At 30.4% G+C, this 26,090-nt stretch overlaps 1 protein-coding gene across 2 annotated transcripts in view; it reads right to left on the bottom strand.

Moving 5' to 3' along the window:
* Eip63E (cyclin dependent kinase Eip63E) overlaps positions 1–26,090 on the bottom strand; it is a 528,239-nt gene that overhangs the window by 107,247 nt on the left and 394,902 nt on the right. For both annotated transcript variants that reach the window (XM_065506488.1, XM_065506489.1), the window contains exon 3: positions 4,271–4,447. In XM_065506488.1, coding sequence (XP_065362560.1) covers positions 4,271–4,447 — 177 coding nt within the window. The remainder of the gene's footprint in view (positions 1–4,270; positions 4,448–26,090) is intronic.

Below are 26,090 nucleotides of genomic sequence, written 5' to 3'. Positions count from 1 at the left end.
CTGTGATAAATTGCTGCTGTAGACTCCCGCGCATAGTGGTGAATATTAAGGGTGAATTTTTTTGTCTTTTGGTTAAGTTTGTTTTTAAAAACTGAAAAACAAATTGATTTATGTTTGAGAAAAAAAATGTAAGGCAAGAAAAGATTTTAAGTTAATAACAGACAACTTAAAAGGGCTCTACTTAAGATTTTTAAACATATCCAGCTAAAACTGACTACTACACACCGTCTGCATTACTTAAAACCAGTAAAATAATGACTTATTAATTATCTGTTATCTAACTGCTTATATTTATGGTTACATTCGGTTTTTATTGTTAACGGCTTCTGTGAGATCTAACTATCAATGAGTTACTAAAGTCATTACTTGTAACTAGTTTTAGTGATCATAAAGTAATGACTTATTTATATGTGTTTCCAGTAAGTACTTGTCTCCAGTGAAAACACCGTATTAAAATAAAGACTTAAAATGTTATGGTATAACCAGTGAAGTGCCAGAATATTAGCATTTGAACACATTACCAGGTAATGAAAGTCTAATGCTGGGTACTTTGAAAGTTTTGCTAGTATTAAGGCAAAAATAATGAATTATTAAAATGTTTAAATTAATTAAAAAGTTTACTTTCATTGTTACAAACCGCAGCAAAATATTATATTAAGCCCGTAGCAGACTACTCTGTTCTGTATAAATATGAAATTTGTTTTGACTGCAGAATTATGCCAACGAAACCACAACTATTCAATAAATTGGAAGAGTGTTTGTGTAAATGTGATATAAGGATTAAGCAATATTTCATTTCCTAAGGGTATTTTATAATCATACTCGTATACAGACTCATATGCAATCATAAGACGATATAATACAAACTCAAGAGAATAAACAGTTTGTAGTGGCTGCTAGCTTTAGTTACGACCCAGTTGGAAATTTATTAAAGATATAATAAAGCTACATAATTTGGTCTTTGCGGAATCCTGCATCACTCCTTGGCTGCCCAATAAATTCAAGTATTTACCACAATAATGACTCACTTACTACTACCATCATTTCTATTTTTAACTAGTTGATCGCCCCGGCTTCGCCCGGTAGCATTTACTAATGTTAGTTCTACAAATTTCTCCAACCCACGCACACCAGCCTGTTCTTATTTATTTGCAAATAAAATATCTAAATTTGTACTGCATACTTTAGGGAGCTTTTTTATTACAGTTGACTGGACTCACAAAAAAAGAATTCCCGAGTTTTAACCGGAATTTTTGATTTTTTTTTCTTTACAAACCATCTCCTGAACATTTCGAATCGAATAAAAAAAAAATCAGCCAAATCGCTCCAGCCGTTCTCACGTGATGACATTACATACATGGACCATTTAATTTTTATATATATAGATGACTAACTTCTTACCATTTTCAGTCTCTTTATATAACAAACTGCTTAATATCAACTGACATGTCCTTAAAATGTCTTATGCTCAATATTACAATTTCCTCTTGGGTTATTATGACAGTCATTATTATTATTCGTACATGTGTACAAATAATGTATAACATTGTCAGTTACATATGTTTAAGACAATTATAACCAACATAACACAACACAACAAGGAGGGCAATATGTTCTCAATATTTTGTACAATATTTAACACAAAAAAACATAAAATAATATTCTTTATTTATGTTCAAAATTTATGAATGTCTAAAAGTCTGCTCGTTCGCCTGTCTCTGTGCCGCACTTCCTAACTATAAACGCAAAATTAATGTATGAATATGTTTCCATTTCAGTGGTAGTTTGTTTAGATGGGGGGCGGAAATACTAATTAGTTTCGGTTAGAATACATGCGAACATTTAATAAAATGACAAGGAAATTTGGTGCGGAGGATTCACTTAAAGTATGTTGGAGAAAATAATTGCCAAGTTTTCACAATATAAAGCTTTTTTAATAAATAAAATATTTGGAAATTGAAAAAAACTGCTTGGTTTAAAAAGAATTCTTTTTAAAATTAGCATTATGGCAAATGAATAAAACTATAATTTTCTGGACGCTTTAGAAACATATATGAACATTTCCATATTCAAGAACGTGACATTCGTATTCTTTTGAAGAAAAAATAAGGAAATCTTACATTTTTTCTTGTTTCCATTCAATGTTTTGGACAATAAATATGGAAACAAGAACGTGACAGCTACTTTACCACAATATTTCTTATACTTTGAAAATCAAAATCAAATGTTAAGTGTGATAATTTTGATTTGAATTAAAATTTACAGCAAATTAATTAGAACGATTGCGGAATACAATGATTTAGGTACACGAACGCGACATTAGGACATGAATAAAATCACGTTAAAAATTAACCATAAATCGAGCAATGTATTGGACTCTTCTTATTTTTTAGTGACTTAAAAATGTCGAATTTTGTACCAACAAGCGTCATATGCGGGAAGTTTTGCTTTACTTCTTTAATTTGGAAAAAGCGCATCTGAAGCACATCGATTGCTCACCAAAACTTATGGTGAATGTGTTCCAGCGGTTTGAACGAGCGAGAGATAGTTTGTGCCTTTCAGAAGTGGTAATTTTGATACGGAAAAAGTTGAAAACAAGTTTGAAGACCAAGACTTGGAGGCATTACTCCATGAAGATTGTTATAAAACTTAACAAGAGCTTGCAATATCAATGGGAGCTACTCAAGCCACAATTTCAAAATATTTGAGAGCAGCAGGATTCATCCAAAAGCAGGGAAATTAGGTACCATACGAAGTGAAGCCGAAAGACATTGAACGACGATTTTGCTTGAATGCTATAATAGAAAATCATTTTTGCACCGAATCATTACTTGCGATGAAAAATGGATCCATTACAATAACCCGAAGTGTAAGAGATCCTATGTGAAGCCCGGATAACCAGGCGAATCGACACCAAAGTCATATATCCATGGCGCTAAGGTAATTCACTGTATTTGTTGGGAGCAAAAGATTCTTATATATTATGAGCTGCTGAAAACTGATCAGACCATCACAGGGAACATGTATCGAATACAACTGATTCGTTTCAAGCGAGCATTGGCCGAAAAAGGCACAGAATATGCTGCCAGACATGAAACTGTAATATTCCTCCACGACAACGATCGGCAACATTATGCAATACCTCTTAAAAAGTATTTCGAAAGAAGTGGTTTTGAAGTTTTGTCTCACCCGTCTTATAATACAGACCTTGCCCTGTCCGACTACTATTTGTTTTGATTGATGCAGAACGCTCTCTCTCTCTGGGATACGCTTCACTTTGGAACAGATTATATGATATTGGCTTGATTCGTTCTTGGCCTCAAAAGATGATCAGTTCTTTTGACTCGGAATCCATATGTTTCCAGAAAGATGGTAAAAGGTCATATCAAACAATGGCCAATACTTTTAAAGTAATAAATATTCCAAAATAAAAGCTGAACATTTAAAAAAATCCCTCATATTTCCATGATTATTGGATTAAAAGAATCATAGATTGCCAAACCAGTACCAAAATACACGTTTTCTAAAAAAAATCCCCCGATATTTCCACGATTATTGGATTAAAAGACTCATAGGGTGCCAAAACAGTACCAAAATACACGTTTTCTATCCTAAAAAGTTTAAATTTCAAAAAAATGCCAAATATGTCATGTCTTGTCTGACATGAATCTATAATATTTCATCATGACAACACAGTTGCAAAACCTGTTAAAAACTATTTAGAATAAAGTGGTTGAGAAGTTTTGCCTCACCCGGATTATAGTCCAGACCTTTCCCCACCTGAATACTATTTGTTTCGAACGTTGCAGAAAGCTCCCGATCTGGGATTTTTAAAGTGTTTGAGAATTCAAAAATTTTGAGAAAACAAAGTTCTGTCAACACTGTTTTTAATATATTATACAATACTACATTTTTAACCGCAAAGTCAAACTACTTTTTGCAAAAATATATTTTCCTATTCAACCTCTTTATATCATTCCCTTGAAAAAACAAATTTTCCTTCGTGAACAAACTTTAGAAACCCAACATTTTCCCCTGCCTTAACATTTCTCTTCATTACATTTTCACTTTTCTTATGAATACTCGTATGTATAAATAAAAACAAATTATTTAAGCTTTACACAAGAGATTAATATTGATTATAATAAATTGTTAATTACGTACATATTTTCATACCCAAATTAGAAAATAAATAACGAATGATGATGAAGGTTAAATTCAACATGAATAAAAAAAACAATAATAAAATCAAAAAGACTGACTGACTCACCTCCATATCTGCAATTTGTTTTATCTGTTGGTATATTACCATTTGGTTCCAGTCTATCCAAATACTCTTCGGAATTGTAACCATTGTAGGGAACTTTATTACCGTGATTGTGACCACCTCGATGATGATGATGGTGGTGATGATGGTGTGTATCATCATTATCTTCTCGGGATATTGCTGTAAATAAAACAAAAACATACGGTTTTAATATTAATTTTATGTAAAATGTTAAATAAAAATTTTATTGGAAAAAGTTTATTTGAAAACATTTGTAATTCAGGCTAGCATGTTTCAGAAGTGGCTTTTGTGGTTTAGCCGTGCTTACATGCAAGCATGCACGCACAAAACAGCCAACTTTACCACCTACCAACGAACACAACATCAAACCACAAAATTAAATTTTATGTCCTTTTATTGTGATCCCCATAAAACCTAACAGTCACCCTCCCCCCTCCTCCACTTTATAACGAAACGCTTTATGTTTGATACAAGTTATTGTGTTGGATTAGTTAGATAGCTAACATAGAGACACAGATATTTTACATAACCATACATTTCTATTAAGTATGTCATGTGTAAGCATCCATATATCTACCCGTACTTTAGGAGGATATTACAAAAAAAGGGTTACTATGGATAATACTCTTGTTCACTGGTTGTTACTGCCATAACATTTTAAATTGAGTGACAACCACTTATTGAATGAAATTAAATTTAAAGAAAACTGTTTTAAATTTATTTTAAATCAAGCGTATACTACTGTAGGGGGGTGTTCCCTTTGAAAAAAGGTTTCTTTATACACATTAATGAAGTCAATTTTAAGGGGGAGGATTTTTTTTTTAAACTTATCACACAATTGTTACAATCTATTGTAATCTGGCATAAATTCGTGTTTATGGGCCAGAGATGTGACTTAAAAATTACCTGTTACTTTGTTACACTTTTGTAGTATTCAGTAGTATTCATTGTAGTTTATAGTTCAACAAACGGAAGGGGAGTCTGTAAAAATATATTTGGACCAATAACTTAGCAATGCAGCAGTATACTGCAGTATAGGAAAAAAATAGTCAGTAAGTAACATTACTGACTGACTAACTGATGCATCATTTTGAAGCTTTAACGTCTGAGGCTAGATACAAATCGTCATATAACATGCAAAATAACGTAACATCACTTTTCATAAGTTTATAAGAGAAGCAAAAAACGATATGAAAACTGCTTGAGATATTGAAACAAAATTTTCAAAACTGAATTACAATGAAACTAAGTAGAAAAATATATCACACTTTATGCTATGTGTTTTACGTTATTTTGAATTATTGTTTTCTAAAACCAAAATAACGTATCATCAATATAAATTTGTTTGAAAAAAAAAAACTTAAAAGAAATAATTTTTTTATTTTAAATTTAAGCAGTTTATTTTAATTACTAACAACTTTACACTATGCGACAAAAAATAATACCTGGAAAGTGATACAATTTTTCTGGAAGGTGCTGTCGAGTATAACGACACTTATAACCCATTAACTAAGCTGATTCTGAATCGATTTCAATTTTTTAAACGGATTTAAAAAGAAGAAACTGTGGCCTTTCCAATGGTGTATATATTATTTAAGTATTTTGACAAAATTTGTGTGCATTTCTTCAGCAAACATATTTTTGTTTTTATTTTTTCAACATTTTCCAACTTTGAAGAAGATATTACATAGTATTTTATAAAGGAACCGTTTTATTTATGCATTGATTTAAAAAATAAGTTTATTTATGCGTAAAACGCAATATTGCTTCTACTTAGAAATGTTTGCTTAACCGCTTTCTTTTTAACTCGTTATCATCAGTTTGCCGTTAAAGTGACCAGCAATATTCGGAAAATAGTTTCCTTATGTTTTTTCCTTCGAAACGTTTTTCTATTGTGACCATTTCTTGGTGAAAACGTTCGCCATGATCGTCGCTGTACTGCCCCAGATTATCAGGAAAGATAATCTGGGGCAGCCCATCACATCATTAAATTTTCAAAAAACAGCAAAAAAAAATATTTCAATTTATTAACAAATATTAGGAAACTACCTAAAATAAGGTAAAGTACTATTTATTAATTTAAAACGTATACGTTATTTTATTTAAGAAAATTTTGAACTGGATGATGCGTTGTTTTGAATTTTGGCTATAACTTGGATATTTTTGATAGTAGAAGTGATGTAGTGAATCGTAATCAATAATAATATCAATTTCTAATTTTTTGATGATACGTTTTTTTTGGATTTTAGGTGAAGATACTAGAATTAGGACTAAATATTTGCCTCTCCCCAAATATATCCAGGGAATTTTTAAGTTTTCGAAAAAAAAACAAGACAAGTTTTTCGAAATTCTAACTTTCAAGGGTAGAAAAGGTGTAAAAACTGGCACCCTATGAATCTTTTAATCCAATAATATTGAAATAAAATTTAAATTGTATTATTTACTTATGATAAAAATAAAAAGAACTACCAAAGGCGTAAAAACAGAAATATACAAATTACCCCGGCAGTTTGTTGCTCCAGTCAATTAAACAGGCTGTTATTTAGAACTACATGCAGAGAAAAAACATGGTTGTGGTAACCATAAACTAAGAGCAACATATTATGATCAGAATTATGCTTGGAGTCCAAAACATATTATGATCATTACTGGTATCATGAAATATCATAATATGTTCTGAAATAATCATACTATGATATAAATCAATCATAATATGACTAGAGTTGTGTTGTTCATGAACGAACAAGTTCAATTGAACAATACAGTCAAATGAACAAAGAGAATTTGTTCAATCATCTGGTTCTTTATTGTTCTTGTTATTAACTTTATTCTTTTTGGTCGTCTGACATTACTGTAGATGTTTGAAGCATATATTTTGAAAACGCGTTCCAATGGGATCAGTGATGTTAACCGTACGGTAATTACCGTATTGTACGGTAATTTAGACCTCCGTACGGTAGGCAGGTAATTTCTACATTTGTACGGTAATTTTAAAAAGTTTAAATTTTTAAAAATGATATCCTAAACGTTATATTTCCATAATGTGTCTACATATAATGTACATATTTCTCATTAAAATAATCATAAAACTTTGAGGATGATGATAACCAACTACCACTAGACCAAATATATCTACGCGGTAAAGTAATCGCAAGTCTTTCAAGTATGGATATTTCAACATACAAATTAGTATTAAAAACTGATCGTAATAAATCCCCAATTGTTCGATACCAATATTTCTATAATGCCTTTAGTTTTGCATTTCCCAGAAGCTGTTGAAATGGATGAATTTAAATAAATAGATACGGAATTATTTGCCTTATATATTATAAGGCAAATAAATGATGTTGATAAAAATGGCATTCTGCTGTTTTACAAATATGGTCCTATATTCAAAACCCACTATCTTTGATATTCACGAAAATTACATTTTGATAGTAAAATGTTCAGTAAAACAGCCCTCATCTATGATGTGAATTTCTTACAAGCATATTGTTTTTTGCTATTTTATTTGCATTTTTGTTATTTCTCTATGTTATACAATTAATTTTTTCCGAATGCAAAAGTCTCTATCTTTTCAAATATTTTTTTTGGAATAATATCTTCTTGCAATTCATGTGTTCTTACTAATTTTTGAATGCTGAACATGAATTTTACATTTTTCAATCATTTAAAAAAATGAATTACCATGAAAATATTTTACCTATTTTGTTTTTGGAAAATATAATTTCCATGGCATAACAATTAATGGTTAAAGTTGGAGTTTGCTTAAAAAGTGTCTACTTTTAAAGTGTTTTTTATCTTATGTTGTATTATTAGCCGTTATCTAAATAAATCACGTTAAAAACTGACAGATGGCATAAATGAAATCAAAATAATTTAATTCTATTAAAATGCAAAATCCTCTATCTTTTCATTTTTATATACACATTGAATATTTTGAGAAGAAAAACCCTCTAGCATACCAAATTTTAATAACTCAAGTAATACGCGACAAAAAACAGTTTTTTGGCTTTCCTGAAAAGTTGGTTTTTTAAGATAGAGAGTTTTGAATATAGGCCCTCGATATATTGAATTATAAAAATAAACCTGTTTCAATAAGAAAATATTATTATTTTTGTACTAAACTTTGGATACGGTAATTTTACCTAAAAAACGGTAATTTTTTTAGGGCTGTACGGTAATCGAAATTAAAATGTTAACATCACTGAATGGAATTTATGTTTGAATTTTATATAATTCCTTCTTCTTTTCTTTATTATTAAAATCATGTTATATACCAAATTCTTTTTGTGACCTGTTCGTTTTGTTCACTGCAAAAACATTAAGCGAGCAATTGTTCATTCACTTAGTTCAGTCAAACATCACAGTATAGAATTGAACAACTGAACAAAAAGAACGAACTTGTTCATTTATTTGTTCTGAACAAAAACGACCAATCAGTAAAAAGAACTATTATGTCCAACTCTAAATATAATCAAATTTTTGACCCAATTAAATCATATTGTGATCCAAAGTAATCATATTATTATTAAAATTTATTTTTATAAATACAACATTTTATTTTAGTAGGTTTTAGTTTTAAGGTACTAAATTTCCAATTAAAATATTATTGATAAATTCACTGAAATTTATTGCTATTCGCTCTAGGAAAGTTAAAGATAATATACAAATAAAACTATAGAGCGAATGGGAATTACAGACACTCAATATTGACTTATAAAAATAACACACCTTATGGTGTTTTCTGGCATAAATGATGCATTTATTCTGCCTTTTACCCTTCTTTGTGTTCTTTTCTGAAAAAAATGTAGTTTGGTCGTGTTCTTTTCTAATGATGTTACCCTAAAACCCTAAATATATGCTACATGTTTCACACTCAATTTTATCAAAGGGTTAGAAATGTACCACTTTTTATGTAAGCAAAAAGTATAGTTTTATAATATTTAGAAGCTACATAAAAGAAAAGTGCATAAATGGTAATGATTTTTATTCTATTGTGATCGTTAAAAATGCAACACATTATGAGGGTATGGGTAACCTTTAATAAATGGTACAAAATATATAGGCAACATTTTGTGTCAGAAAAGAAAACACCATTAGACAAACACCAGCACTCACAAATGGTGGGAAAAAAGACTATTAAAAGTAAACATATTTTGTTTACATATTTATCATTATTTAGTTGTTGTAAACATATTCTGTTTACATATTAAACATATTATGACTACGTAATATAATATGTTTGCCTATTTATCATTATATAGTTGTCCGAACCATTCGGTGAACCATATTCATATTTATAACATTTAATGGTTACAGTAACTAAAATATTGTTTAAATTAAATTAAAACAACAATTATATGTTTACGACAACAATATATTGTTACAACGAACATGGTATAGTTGTCGTAACCATGTCGAACCATGTTTTTTCTCTGCGTGTCGAGAGCGATGGTTTAATTAGAGCCATATTCGGCTGTGCCGAATCTTATATACCCTTCACCAAATTATACTTTAAAATAAAAATTTTAAATATTTTTAGGTAAACAAAATTTAAATTTTTTTCCAGTTGTTTTTTAATTTTTTTTTTAAATTTTATAATTTTTTTTTAATTTTATTTTTTTTTTTTTTAAAATTTAGTGAAAAAAAATTTTGGTGAAAAAAAAAATTCGGGTTAAAAAATATTTTTTTCGATTTTGACCCATTGTAGGTCCAATAATCTTATATACGTCGTAGCACAGGTCTTTGAAATATCTATCATATATATTGTCTATATTAATGATTTAGTAATCCAGATATGGGTCAAAAATAGGTAAAAAATCGAGATTGTCCTGGTTTTTTCCTTATATCTCAGCCATTTGTGGATTTTAAATAGCAACCGAGCCGGAAGAATTTCGGAGATATTGATGTATCATTCGTGTATGTAAGTTATTTGGGGGCTTCAGAAAGTTGATTTCAACACACAGACGGACATGGCTATATCGATTCCGCTATCTATAACGATCCAGAATATATATACTTTGTGGTGTCGCAAATGAAAAATGTAGAAATTACAAACGGAATGACAAACTTATATATACCCTTGCCACTCATGGTGAAGGGTATAAAAATTTTTCTTGAGCAAAAACGTTCGCCCAAATGAAATAATTTGGTAGCTAAAGCTTGGCAAATGTTCAAGGGATGTATAGAGAGGGGAAAATGTACTATTCAAATAAAACAAAATAAATTAGGTCGGAATTAGAATATATGGGTTGTATGACTTAAAAATGCTGGTTTTTTTTTATCAAATTTTCAGCTTTTATTTTGAAACATTTTTTTAATAGAAATTTATTCAAAGTAGTGACTTTTTCTTTTAGTTTTAAATTTGAAAACCTTTAATTTATTCCTTCAGCAACACAACTTATTTCACATATCCTAGCTTCTGTTTAAATACATACACATACACATTTCCCTAAGTACTTTTGTCTGTAGTGGTACGTTCGTATAAAGTAAGTGGCTAAAATGTTACATAAAGCTAGAATCAAACAGAACAAAAAATAAAAGAGAGCTTTCAACGACAAAAAATAATCCTTTGACAAAACAAAAACACTCTTAAACACATTTGTACTGACAAAATGCATGCAAGTGTATAAGTGTGTTTGTTACAATTACAAATGTCCCTTATATTGTCTCTTGTCAATAAACCTAAAATTATGCAATAGAATTGTTGGGAAAATCAAAAAAAAGAGAGACGAAAATTAGCAACACAAAAAATGTAAATTTTGTTGTTTTTCCCAAAAAAAAAAAGGCGGACTAAGACCCTGCCCTTTACACAAACACCCACATAAACTCACTGACTGACGTTTTGCAGTAAAAAAAGTAAAAGTTTTTGTTACTATCCCTTTGATACTCAATAAAAGTTTTTGCCTTTATGGGATTTCAGAACACACATACATACATCATAGTCATCATCATTTGCCTGGTATTAGTTGATAAATTGAGAGTTGAAAACTCAAAAGGGAGTAAATAACCAGTTACAGTTACAAACAGAATTCGTGCGAATGACTGAACTGAACAGAACAAAAAAAATAAATAAAAAATCGAGTCTAGAGTTAAAAAGCAAAACAATACAATATAACAAAAAAAAAAATCATTAATAAAGTACGTGTGATGTCAAAGGATCGCTCGAATAGCTTTTTATTTTACATTTTTTTTTATTTTCCACCACATGAATATTTTACAAATTTTTAACAATAAAAGTATTTGTTTGTTACAAAAACTAAACTCGAGTATAAATCCCCATTTTGTATGCTGTAAATAAAATTGTATACTATTTGGTAATAAATACTATTTACCCTCTAATGCTTGTGTTAATGGTATTTTTTGGGAAATAGAAACTAAAAAAACAAATATCTGCATATATGAATAGGTAAATGGTCAATGGCGGCTATAGGGTTACACTCCTCCAATTGTTTCTAAAACTAATAAAGTCAGTTTAACATTGAAATAATAAAATTTTATTTAACAGCAGAATTATTGAACATTATGAATATGGGTATTTCCACAGAAAGGTCTACCGGGACCCAGAATTAAAATATTAACCCCCATATTCACAAACAATTTTTAAATTTAAGAAACAAATGATTTCTTAACTTATCTTTTATTTGTTATCATGAGAAAATTGGCCTGAAATCTTAAAAAAAATATTTTTTCTTGCTATTATGGCAATTTTCTCATTATTTTCGTATTTGCTGAAAAACTTTTTTGGCTGAAACATTTTTTTTTGGTGAATTTGGGTGCAGGATTTATAAGAGATGGCGTATCTTTTGAATGCTGTTTTTGTTTTTAATAACTTATCAATTTGAAGGGTACATATCTGACATTTATTCTCACTTGGTTACTGAACATTATAGTGTAAACAGCAAATATTTTTTTGCTTCGAAATATTGTGCCAAAGCGTCATTTGCGAGAAATTTTGCTATACTGCTTTACTTTGAAAAAAGGAACTCTGAAGCATACCGATTGTTCACAGAAGCTCATGGTAAATGTGTTCCATAGATTTCAACATGCGAGAGATGGTTAGTGCTGTTTAGAAGTAGTGATTTTGACACGGAAGACAAATATCGCCCAAGCCAGTCAAAACGTTTTCAAGCAGCAGGATTCATCCAAAAGAGAGACATTGAAAGACAACTTTTGTATATCTGAAATCAAACTTGAAAGCTATAAAAGAAAATCATTTTTGACCGAATCATTACTTGCGATGAAAAATGAATCGTATGTGAAGCCGAATCGAAAGCAAAGCCAAATATCCATGGCGCTAATATAATGCATTCTATTTGGTGGGACCAAAATGGTCCTATCTATTATGACCGTCTGAAATCTGAACAGACCAACACAGGGAACCTGTACCTAATACAACTGATTCGTTTGAAGCGAGTATTGGACGAAATATGCCCAGAATATGCGGCCAGACATGAAACTGTAATATAGTTAAAAACTATTTAAAACTAGTTGACCGCCCCGCCCCGGCTTCGCCCGGTAGCATTTACTAATATCAGTTCTTCAAGTTTCTCCAACCCACATACTACTGCATGTTCTTATTTATTTGCAAATAAAATATTTAAATTTGTACTGCATACTTTAGGGAGCATTTTTATTACAGTTGACTGGACCCCAAAAAAAATTGCGAGTTTTACCCGGAATCTTTGATTTTGCCTCACCCGCTTTATAGTCCAGACATTGTCCCGTCCGACTACTATTTGTTTCGATCGTTGCAGAGCACTCTCTCTGGTATACGCTTCACTTTGGAACAGAGTATTCGATATTGACTTGATTCGTTCTTGGCCACAAAAGATGTGCAGTTCTTTTGGCTCCGAATCCATATGTTGCCAGAAAGATGGAAAAATGTGTAAATAAATCCAACAAAATTAAATGGATTCAAACAAAGTTCCATTCATGGTGAATTCTTCTTTGATTTTGTTCATGTTTCAATGTCGCGTTTGTTATCAATACTCCGCGATCGTAACTAAAGTTTTAAGTTAAAATTTAGTGGCTTTAACTGAACAAATTTACTGCATATAATAATCACACTTTAAATTTGTTTTTGATATTCAAAGTGTGTCACGTTCGCTGTCGTAAATTAATATTTTTTCAATAACAAATGTTTTTATTATTTTAACATGAAAATAAGCTTTTAAACAGAGCCTGGGAAATGTTTCATTTGATTTCGTTCATATTCTAATGTCACGTTTGCTATCAGTAGTCCGCGTATCAAAATTTAGTGGCTTTAACTTGAAAAAGTTACTTCATATAATAATCACACTAAGCATTTTATATTGATTTTCAAAGTGAGTCTCGTTTGCTATTGTAAGAGAATCTTTTTTTTAAAAAAAGGATATTATTTTAGCATTCATATTTTCTTGAGAAACATTTAAAGAGATCCACTAAAGTATAAAGAATATTGTGATAAAGCAGTTGAGAAGACTTCGTTTGATCTTCCGGAATTGGCAAAAAGAAATAGAAAGAAACATATTTTATAAGTCTTAAAAAGTTGCGTGATTATGATGATCCTTTATTTTTATCCATTGAGAAAATCAGTAAGGAAGAAAATACATTAACAGTGGAATAAGTTAAGGAGTTAAAGTCATTTAAGAACTATATAAAAAGTATGTCATTCCAAAAATTAAAAAACACGGAGTTTTTATTTAAATTTCTTCAACTAATCCTTATTACAAACGTGACTGGAAAATATGTCGCGTGCGAAAACATACTAATATGACAACTATTAACATAAATCCATATTATTCTAATTTAGTTTAAAACTCATTTACAAATGGTGTTCCAAATCTAAGATTTTTTTTCCGAAAACGAGTTATATTTTTTGTCGCGTTCTAGATCTCTTGTTTTTTGCTAATATATTGGAAACAACAAAACCTACATTTTACACTAAAATTCTATCTAAAAGTAGAAACCACAAAATTTTGTAAAATTTCTTTATTTTTCACATCAAAGACATACGAATGTCACGTTCTTGACCTAAAATAAAATAAGGTCATTTGCATGACCTTATTTTATTTTAGCAAAACTTGCACAAAATCGGTTTAATAACAACTAAATGTGGTCATCAAAAGGTTAATTTAGCAAACCAGAGTGATGGATTGTGGCTTCAGCTGTCTGTCTCACTGTTCTACTCCAACTAACTTATTGTAGCGTGACAGCGCAAAAACACACAACGAAAAATTAGAAAATAAACATTATTTACACGGGATTTTGGTTTTTTACTTTTTGGTTTTGTATTAAAAAGAAAATACTACCAAATAAATTGTGTATGCAAATCTACAAAATCCAGCTCCATGGAAATCAACTGCTGGATTTTTTTCTTTAGTTTTTCCATTTCTGTTGTTTCTTCATGTATAATTTGTATTCGTAACCAGTTTCTAAGTTGTTGTTTAACAAATTTTCGTTGTTTTGGTTTTTGTTGTTCACAGGACAGGATTTCCTGTCGCTCTATATTTACAGTGTTCTTCGTTTTTGTTATTGTTGTAATATTTTTTCTGTCATCATCGTTGTTGTTGTTAGAATTCACAGAGTAATTTGCATGTTTTTTCTTGTTGTATTTTAACCCAGTTTAACTTCCCATTTTCCCATTTTTCTTTCAATTGTTTTGGTTAAATTGTGACATTTATTTAAATAGTGTATTTTATATTCTTATTGTATTTGTTGGGGTTTTTTTATATGGAGGAGTGGAGAGGGTTGGGGTTATATATGAGTAGAATTCTTGACAAAGGCATAAAAAGTTATTAAAAATTTTGTATATGATTTTCATATAGTCTGCTTTTTGTTGCACACGATTTTAATTCATTTTGTGTTGTGTGTTTTTAGGTTAACAAATTGTCATAAATTGCTTTAAACGGATGTAGAGTCCTTCTGAATAAATGTAATATTTGGTTTAAATTAAGTGCAGTCTGACAATTACTATATATGAAGATTTAATTAAAATATTTTAAACAAATAAAAAAAGCTTTAAAATACTAGTAGTCTTGCAAGGGGAGTAAGTATGACAAAACTGTTGCATACTTTTAGGCTTTTAAGTTTTTGTTTTTACATATATTGACTTAAAATTAAATGGATCCAAACCGAGTTCCATTCATGGTGAATTTTCCTTTCATTTTGTTCATGTTCTAATGTCGCGTTTGTTATCAGTACTCTGCGATCGTGCTAATCAAGTAAATAAAAGTTTAAATCAAAATTTAGTGGCTTCAACTGAAAAATTTACTACATAAAATAATCACACTAAATGTATGATATTCAATGTGTGTCGCGTTCGCTATCGTAGGTAAATCTTTTTTGCAAAAACAAATGTTTTTATTCTTTTAAGATGAAAATAAGCCAAACAAGAGCCTGGTAAATTTTTTCATTTGATTTCATTTATATTTTAATTGACTTAAAAATGCGGGATTTACAATATATGGCGGTTTTTGTTTTTAATAAGCTACATATCCGATGGAAAGTAAAATTTATATCGAAAAACAAATATTTATAATGATTTGAAATGATCAACTTATCACTGAAGGTTATATAACTAACATTTTTAGCAATATATTTTAAAAAATAACAGCTTAATTTATAATCCAACAAGGAAAACGTGAATTTAAATAAATTTGTTATGTAAATGCTGTTGTTTGGGAAATTCTATGCAAAAACATTTTCGTTAAGTCTTCGAATTATGTGACAGTAATTTGTTTTTTTTTTTATTCCAGCAGTTTTATTTCGCACCATTATTTTTTTTTGTGTTTCTACAAATTTCTAAATAAATAAGCAAAATATTTATCCATAAAGCTGAGCTGTATTTTATATATTTTTTTTCCTTTAGTTTACTAAGATTATTTTTGTTGATTTATTTTGGTTCTATTTGGTTGACTTTTATTGTATTATTTGAAATTTTGTTTTAAACAATTCAGAGTTTGTGGATTTCTTTTTTTTGTTAATGCAAAAAAGTTTGTTTTTAAAAACGTATTTGCTGGCTTACAAATTTTATGATTTATGGCCAAAATGTGTGACTAGAAAGATATTTATGATTGCTGGCTGTTTAGTTAAAGACAAGGAAGACAGAAATAAGAGAGAGAGAGATAGAGAGTAAAAAATAGCATAAAAACTAATTTTATTAACTTTTGTGTTAGCTAATTTATGACATGCCATTATTTTCTTTCCCTGTTAAAAAAAATTGTCTATAATTAACAAATTTTGCTGTATAAATTTATCGACTTTAATTAATTAAAACAAGTAGCAGCCAGTTGGGGTATAAAAAATAACAAAATAAACTGTCACCTGCTAATTTCAGGTTTCTGCAGCAACATTTGCCATTTTATTCATTAGCCGGGCCAGCAATTTGTATTTAACCAAACACACCTTATCGCCATCAATTTGCCTTAACAAGCTTTTCACAGCCTTTGTTACCATTACCGGTCGTTACATGTTATACTTAAAACTCACAAAAAGGACTTCCTCCCACAAAAAACCCACAACAACAACAGGCTGACATAAAGTCTGTGTGCAGTATAATTTTCTAGCACTTTAGCTCATGCCAATAATGTCGGTCAACTGGTGCTTTTACTGCTGCTGCTGCTGCTTTTGCTTCTGCTCTTGATTGAAACACTCAAACAGTTTTCTTGCTGCTGCTGCTGTTTTACTGATGACCCAATTAATTATTGGCTAAAATAATGAATTTAATATTGATGTCAACTTTTACGAGTACAAGTGGCCATTTGGTTATAATGCACACATCAATCGAGTGGGGCCAATGTACCCATGTTGTCATCATCATCATCTTCGTCGTCGTCATCATACCAGTATTTAAGACCGCCCAACCATGATGTCTGGCTTTGATTGTAGAGGTGCAAGTGAGTGTGTTTGACTGGGTTTTGTGGTTAAGTATATTTTTTAAAATGGAACACTAGAATATTTGCCAAATGTGTCGATGTCTGCTTTGTATAGTGTGCTGGTTTGCCAGGGTGGAATTTTGCTGTTAATAATTAATTTTTTCAATAATGTTGGAAAAATAGACTTCAAATGTAGGCACTAGGTTTTTAAATTTATTAAAATAAAATGTAGGGGTGGGGCAGAAATAATAGATTAAATAATTAACAGATTTATTTAAAACTAGTTGATCGTCCCGGCTTCGCCCCGTAGCATGTTAGTTCTTCAAGTTTATCCCACCCACGCACACCAGCCTGTTATTATTTATTTGCAAATAAAATATCTAAATTTGTACTGCATACTTTAGGGAGCTTTTTTATTACAGTTGACTGGACTCACAAAAAAAAGAATTTCCGAGTTTTACCTGGAATTTTTGATTTTTTTTCTTTACAAATCATCTCCTGAAAAATATCAGCCAAATCGCTCCAGCCGTTCTCACGTGATGACATTACATACATGGACCATCTAATTTTTATATAGATAGATAGATTGATTGATAGGTATAACTTAAAAAAGCGAAATTTTTTGAAATTTTTAGCTGTTATTTTGAAACATTTGTATATTTATTCAAAGAATTGGCCATTTTTAGCTTTTACCATCTTTCTGGAAACATCAGGATTCCGAGCCAAAAGAAATGCTCATCTTTTGAGGCCAAGATCGAATCAAGCCAATGTTGTGAAGTGAAGCCTATCCCATATAGAGAGCGTTCAGCTTCGATCGAAACAAATAGTAGTTGTACGGGGCATTTTCTGGATTATAAAGCGGATGAGGCAAAACTTCTCAACCACTTCATTCTGAATCCTTTTTAACAGGTATTGCAACATGTAGCCGTGCGTTAGCATGATGGAATATTACGGTTTCTTGTCTGGCTCTATATTTTGGGCATTTTTCCACCAATACTCGGTTCAAACGAATCAGTTGGTACAGGTTCCCTGTGATGGTCTGGTCAGATTTCAGCAGCTCATAACAGATATGATCCTTTTGCTACCACCAAATACAGAGCATTACCTTAGCCCCATAAATATTTGGCTTTGGTGTCGATTAGGTTGCTTAGTAGGGCTTCACATACCATCTCTTACGCTTCGGGTTATCGTAATGGATCGTTTTTTTATCGCAAGTAATGATTCGCTGCAAAAATGATTTTATTTTATAGCTTCCAAGCTTCATTTCGGACATGGTCTCTCGGATTCAATTCGTATGGTACCCAATATTTCTGCTTTTGGATAAATCCTGCTGCTCGCAAACGTTTTCAAACTGCTGCTTGCGTATTTCCAATGATTTTGCAAGCTCATGCTGAGTTGTACAACAATCTTCATGGAGTAATGTTTCCAATTATTGGTTTTAAAATTTGTTTGGCTGCCTTTGCGATATTTGGCTTCCGTGTCAAAAATCATCCCATCTGAACCACACAAACCATCTCTCACAAGTTGAAACCTATAGAACACATGCTGTGGTGAGCTTTTTTTTTAAATTAACTCTTTTTGGTTTAGTGGTCACTTTTCTAACCACCTTTTCTACAGTCTCTAAACAATTTTTAGTGACATATATTGGCATTTTGCTAAACAATTAAATTAGTTTAAGTCATCGCAACCGTCAGGTTGCTCTTGTTAGATTATTATATTAATTTGAAAATATTGTAAACCGCAGTTTTTCTAAGTGATTTTCCCGCATTCAATAAAAACAAGACAGAGTTTGTATTGTTCATCAAATTCAGTGCTACTTTGTTATTTAGTGTTTGTAATAATAAGGTGGTTAGATTACTAACCACTGTAACTGAAATAGGTTTTATATAAAGTGTTTCTCTACATAATGTTATGTTATTTTGTAAGGTTGCCGTGAACTCAATGAACATTAAATTGGTGATATTTTGTTTGAAGTTATACCTTCGGATTTGAATGTGTCTGCAGTCTTGGACCCGTAGAATAAGAGAATTATTAGGCGCTCGGTGACATACCTTCGGGGCTGTATTTAAAATATGATAAAATTTGGCTAATGCTTCTATTAGTGACTTATCTACCCAAACTGCTGTGGTGGAACCAAAATGGTAAACAAATTGTGGATTGGAAGAGCCGGTTGATTACACAGAAGGTGAGGGTATACCAAATGATATAAAAGACTTGGAGAATATCTCACCTAAACAGCTATTTGTTTTGTTCAAAAAATTTAGTCAAAATTATAAGTTTTCAAACAAATTCATAAGCTACGAACATTTTTATCATAACTATTTATTAATGCCAACCGCCATGGTGGTTAATAAACTAACCACTTTATTCCATAAAAACCGTTAGCTGTATTTTTTATTAATTTTATTAAAGTAAAAATGCAATTGTTATACACATAAAACTGTGGCTGAAAGAGTTAAAGAAGTAAAACTAAACTTCCCGCATATGAAGCTTTGTTGGCACAAAATTCGACATTTTAGTTCAATGTTTAATAACCAAGTGAAAATAAATGAGAGATATGTACCCTTCAAAAGGGCATATTGTAAATCTCGAATTTTTAAGTCCTACACCCAATATGAAGACCTTTTTGGGAAAAAACAACGATGAAAAGTCGGCCAATATTAAAAAAAATTCAACACAAATATCTCTTGAAGATAACCCACACATGTAAAAGTATTGGCAAGAACGATCTAAATATAAACAAGTAAGAGTGCTATATTCGGCTGTGCCGAATCTTATATACCCTTCACCAAATTATACTTCAAAATTTTAAATATTTTTAGGTAAACAAAATTTAATTTTTTTTACAGTTTTTTTAATTTTTTGGAAAAAAAATTTGTCGATTGTTATTTTAAATTTTTTTTTTTTAAATTTAAAATTTTTTTTTTTTTTAAATTTTAAAATTTTTTTTTTTAAATTTAAAATTTTTTTTTTTTTAAATTAAAATTTTTTTTTTTATTTTTTCAATTTTTTTTTTTTTTTAAAAAATTCGGGTTAAAATTTTTTTTCCCGATTTTGACCCATTGTAGGTCCAACTAACTATGGTCTTATATACGTCGTTGCAAATGTCTTCGAAATATCTATTATTAGATATCCATATTGTCTATATTGTCTTAGTAATCCAGATATAGGTAAAAAAATAGGTAAAAAATCGAGGTTGTCTTGGTTTTTTCCTCATATCTCAGCCATTTGTGGACCGATTTTGCTGATTTTAAATAGCAAAATTCTCGAAAGCATGTCTGACAGAATTATTGAAGATTTGGATCCCGAAGATATCTGGGGTCTTCAGAAAACTGATTTCAACAGACAGACAGACAGACGGACAGACAGACAGACAGACAGACAGACAGACAGACAGACAGACAGACAGACAGACAGACAGACAGATAGACAGACAGACAGACAGACAGACAGACAGACAGACAGACAGACAGACAGACAGACAGACAGACAGACAGACAGACAGACAGACAGACAGACAGACAGACAGACAGACAGACAGACAGACAGACAGACAGACAGACAGACAGACAGACAGACAGACAGACAGACAGACAGACAGACAGACAGACAGACAGACAGACAGACAGACAGACAGACAGACAGACAGACAGACAGACAGACAGACAGACAGACAGACAGACAGACAGACAGACATGGCTTAATCGACTCCGCTATCTATAAGGATCCAGAATATATATACTTTATAGGGTCGGAAATGAAAAATGTAGAAATTACAAACGGAATGACAAACTTATATATACCCTTCTCACGAAGCTGAAGGGTATAAATATACCCTTCTCACGAAGCTGAAGGGTATAAAAATCATGACATTCGGATAAGAACTGCATTTTTGGTGATTTTTTTTTAAATTTTGTAGGCCTGAGGTGATCAACTTTGAGGTGACGCCCACTACAATACAAATCAACTTAAAAACACTCTGAAAGTTTTGAATTTTATTCGTTCACGAGCTACCGAATTATTTCCATAATAAAAAGTTTCTAAACTACTGGGTACTGTTCTAAACAGAGTAGTGTGCAGGTGCAGGAATCACCAATGGTTTTTAAACATATTTTCTAAACTGTTTTTCTAAACTGTTTGGTGTTTGTTTCCAATATTATTGTAATAAAATTTAATATCAATAGCTTTTGTTCAGTTAAGTTAATAAAACTCAATAACAATTTCGAAAGTTTTTGTTACAGAAATCTTTTTCTAGTTAAATTAACACCTGCTGACTTTTAAAACAATTTAAATATGTATAATAATATTGTTGTCTTTCTATCTATCCTCCTCTATGTTTACTTTCTAAACCATTAAATTCAAATTAAGCTTAATGATGTTTCACACTAATTTTGTATTCTCTCTTTTTGTACATATTTAAACTTCTACTGTTTCTCAAAGAATTAATAGAAACAGCAAGAAATAAGGGGAGGTGTAGGGCCAAGAAAGAAAACTTCATAATCCTTAATGATACTTACACAAACACTTATATTTAGCTTAAAAGCAAAAAAATAAACTAAATGTTAAAAGCAACAGACATGATTTTAATAACAAAAAAGGTGTGTCACAATATCAATTGACATGTAACACCGGCTACCTTTAAGGTTTCTTCTGTGTTAAGTTCGTCCTTTCTTTATCCTTATAGCAGCAACAATTTACCATAAAAGCAAAGGAAACTTATTTAAAAATATATATTAAATTAAAATTGAGAAGGAATTAAAAATTTACTTCAAAGGTATTAGTTGCAAAAAAAGAACTTCCAAAGAAGCGTTTATCGCTTCTAAGACTAAAATAGGGTACCTATTTTGATGACTCCAATTTACTGTGATTCATTTCAATGATTTTTATTTATTATACCCTTCACTTATTCTGGATCCTTATAGATAGCGGAGTCGATTAAGCCATGTCCTTCTGTCTGTTGAAATCAATATTCTGAAGACCCCAGATATCTTCGGGATCCAAATCTTCAATAATTCTGTCAGACATGCTTTCGAGAAGTTTCCTATTTAAAATCACCAAAATCGGTCCACAAATGGCTGAGATATGAGGAAAAAACCAGGACAACCTCGATTTTTGATCTATTCTTGACCTACATATATCTGGATTACTAAGTCATTAATATAGACAATATGGAATTCTATTTAAATCTATATTTCAACGACCTTTGCAACCACGTATATAAGACCATAGTAAGTTGGACCTACAATGGATCAAAATCGGAAAAAAAATACTTTTTAATCAGAATTTTTCTTCACCAAAAAATTAAAAAACCAAAAAAATTTTTTTTTAAATTTAAAAAAAAAATTTAAAAAAATTAAAATAACAATTCGAAAAAAAAAATTTTCAAAAAAATTAAAAAAACAACTTTTTTTAAAAAAAATAAATTTTGTTTACATAAAAATATTTAAAATTTGTATTTTGAAGTATAATTTGGTGAAGGGTATATAAGATTCGGCACAGCCGAATATACATAGCTATACTTGTTTTTTTCTAACATTATAGCGCAATTAGTTGTAACAAAAAAAGAACTTCCAAGGAAGCGAAAAAGTAAGATTAAATTATGGTACTATTTAGGTGACTCTAATCGATAAAAACGATTGTAATCAGTGCAATGATTCTTTTCAAATATTTTTATTTATGTTTTCTAACATTATTGAGCAATTAGTTGTAGCAAAAAAAGAACTTCCAAAGAAGCGAAAAAGTAAGACTAAAATATGGTTCCATTTTTGGCAACTCCAATCCATAAAAACTGATTGAAATCAGCATATTGATTCTTTTCAATGATTTTAAATTATTTTTTTACATTTCTTTAAGTGTATTTCGCTAGAATTAAATACAGCATATAATGTAAACTAAAACGCAGCATAATGTTCAAGTTTCTAATTTCTCTTAAGGAAATTTAAGATGATAGCAAACATAACACACACACCTCTACAAATAATACTTATGCACACCGGATATAAGGAAACAGCAACAAAGCTTTTATTAATATTAAACAAAAGTCTGAAAAAAAACTTAAAATAACTAAGAAATTCTAGCTAAAACAAGCATTTCTTTTTTAATTAAAAACAACAATCTTTTAACAACAGGTCCTTTAGTGAACTCAACTCATACTGCTGTTGTAGTTGTTTTTTCTCTTGTCTATTATTTTAAAATAATTTTTAAAATTTAATTATATACATTTTCAAGCTAACAAAAAAGCAGCAGCAACTTTGAAAGCTGACTACTTGCAACATTGACCCCTAAAGTTATAACGATGACTACTATCCTTTGGGTTCAAGAAAGCATTTCGTTCTATTTAGGGAAATATACACAAACAGAAGGGATACTGTCCAGTTTTATAAAAGGATACATGGCTGGACATTAGCAACTTTTAAATGTTGGGACTCTTTGGCCAAAGACTCTATGTATGCTTGAGTATTAAGTGCTTAAAGTAAATGTGCTGACTTTGTAGTAAAGTTGTTTGGAAATTTCTTAAAAATAATATATGTAATGAAGAAAATACATGATTTCATTTAAATGCACTTAAAAAGGTATCAGGAATTTTCTTGTGTATTGCATAATGGGATTAAGGAGTTTTGCTAAGTAATGATTATTGAAGCAAAACTATTTAAGGGAACTGGCTAAAGTTCGTTGTTAGAAAATCTTGGTTATAACGAGAGATGTTAAACGGGGAATGCCGTTAAAATTAATTGTTTCCATTGTTCATAAATGTGGCTGAATTTCATTGATGCAGCGTCTAATTTTATCCTTCGTGGTTGCGGGCTTGTTAGCATTTACCTTTGACTTCAAATAACCACATAAACAAAAGGACTATGGTGTCACACGATCAATTCGTATCAACGAGAGTACTCGACCAAGAAATGTTTCATGTACACGCAGAGAAAAAATATAGTTCGGCATGGTTACTGTAACCATTTAAATATTTTTACAAGTTTTTTAACTATATTATAGTCACAGTAACCATTTACATGATTGTGGTAACCATAATATGGTTACTTTACGATTCACATGATTGTATCAACCATATATATGGTTACAGTAAACCAATATATGTTTGTGACAACCATTCATATGATGAATGACTTATCATATTATGTTGCTCTCGGCTTATCATAATCTGAGAACAACATATTATGATAAAATTATTCATCATAAATATGGTTGCCACAAACATAAATTAACCATATTATGGTTACCACAATCATGTAAATGGTTACTGTGACTATAATATAGTTAAAAAACTTGTAACACTATTTAAATGGTTACAGTAACCATGCCCAATTATATTTTTTCTCTGCGTGTAGTTTTTGATTTGTTACACGAGCTTTGTAGGATCAATCTCCTGAATGTTATATCTTTATAACTATAGTATATTTATTATTACTTACACAAGTGTAAGATACTTTAAGTTTTCACAAAAAACTATTCATAAGAGTTTCTAATAAGTTTTACCCAAAATTGCTTTCAATTGCATGCACCCTCCTCAAAGTATGCTTTAGCAGAAAACAACCAAAACCCCTAACCCCTTCAATTTATACTTTTAAATACTTATGAGCTCTATTGAATTTTACCCAAACTACCCAAAATGGGAGTCCTTTTGTCGTCTGGTCATTTAACTTCAATTCTTTACATTTCATCGCATTATTTTCATTTCTGTATAATCAAAAGCAGCACCAGTAAGAAACTTTGTTAAATCTTTCCTTTACTTTGTAGCCAGCAAATAAAGTACGTGCTTTTTTAACATTTCCAGCAAAATAATACAAAATATTTTTTAAGGTTCCTTTAGCTTAAGTTTGTATACAAAAACTCATACATAAATTTATATGTTTTTTTCGGTTTTTAAGGATTTACAATTGGTCTAGTGATGACATTTGTTTTGATTTAATTTAGATTTTTGTTTGAAAGATTTATTTGATTGTATTATTATTTTGAAATTCTATAGAGTTTCTGACCGCAGCCACCAGCCAACATGGTCTGCACGTATTAATCCTTGTAACCTTTTTTTCTACTTTTTTTTTCTTGTGAGATTTTCCTGATGATTTCATTCAATTTATTGCTTGAACAATGACAGTCTGTCAATCTGGGGCTGGGTACAAGCAATTTGTTAGTTCTTGTATTTGATGAGAAGTGGTAGGTGGTGACAATTATTTTGTTGCTTTTTTTTTCGTCCAATATATCTGTCCGTGTTGTATCGTTATTTTTCTATATTAAATTTATGTTTTCTAACCAACCAAGATTTTGTATATGTGTATGAGTGGTAATAAACTTAGACAGTTCTGTCAAATAAATTATTGATACAATATGTCGATGTCATAGTTTATTAGTTTTGAAGGCGCTGTGGGTAGTCACTAGTCATAGACAATTTTATCTTTAAATGAACATTGATTAATAAGGGCTTAACAGGACAGGTGCTTGTACAACAAGGACATGATAAAGTTGTTAATCGGGATTAGTTTAATTTATGGAAAAACTACAATGTTCTCAAGATTGTTTTATAAAAAAATAAGAGAAATTTAATATTTGCAACATTAATTTCTGTGAGGTTTAATAAATAACAAAAACCACTGCATATTTTGGGGAGTACAATAGAAAATAGTGCACAAGCTTGGAAAAGTTGATACTATCGTACTTTTTTTGATATTATTTCATGTTGAAAAGTACCGTGGTACTCCTGTGACTAATTTCATCATCTACAACTATTATCAAGAGGTCGAATTGGCCGCATATGATGCCGGCAGGACGAATATACTACTACTACTACTAAGGCTAACTTTTTCCTTTATTGCTGGATACTGTATAATTGGGACACATGCTAGAAGGCTGGACCTACGGTATATTGATTACTGTAGAAGCTGTCGAAACAAGAGAAGGATACTGTGTCCCACCTATTCTGCCAATAC

The sequence above is a fragment of the Calliphora vicina genome, chromosome 3, assembly GCF_958450345.1.
Source record: "Calliphora vicina chromosome 3, idCalVici1.1, whole genome shotgun sequence".
NCBI classification, from domain to species: Eukaryota; Metazoa; Arthropoda; class Insecta; order Diptera; family Calliphoridae; genus Calliphora; species Calliphora vicina.
This window is presented reverse-complemented; position numbering and strand designations above follow the sequence as displayed.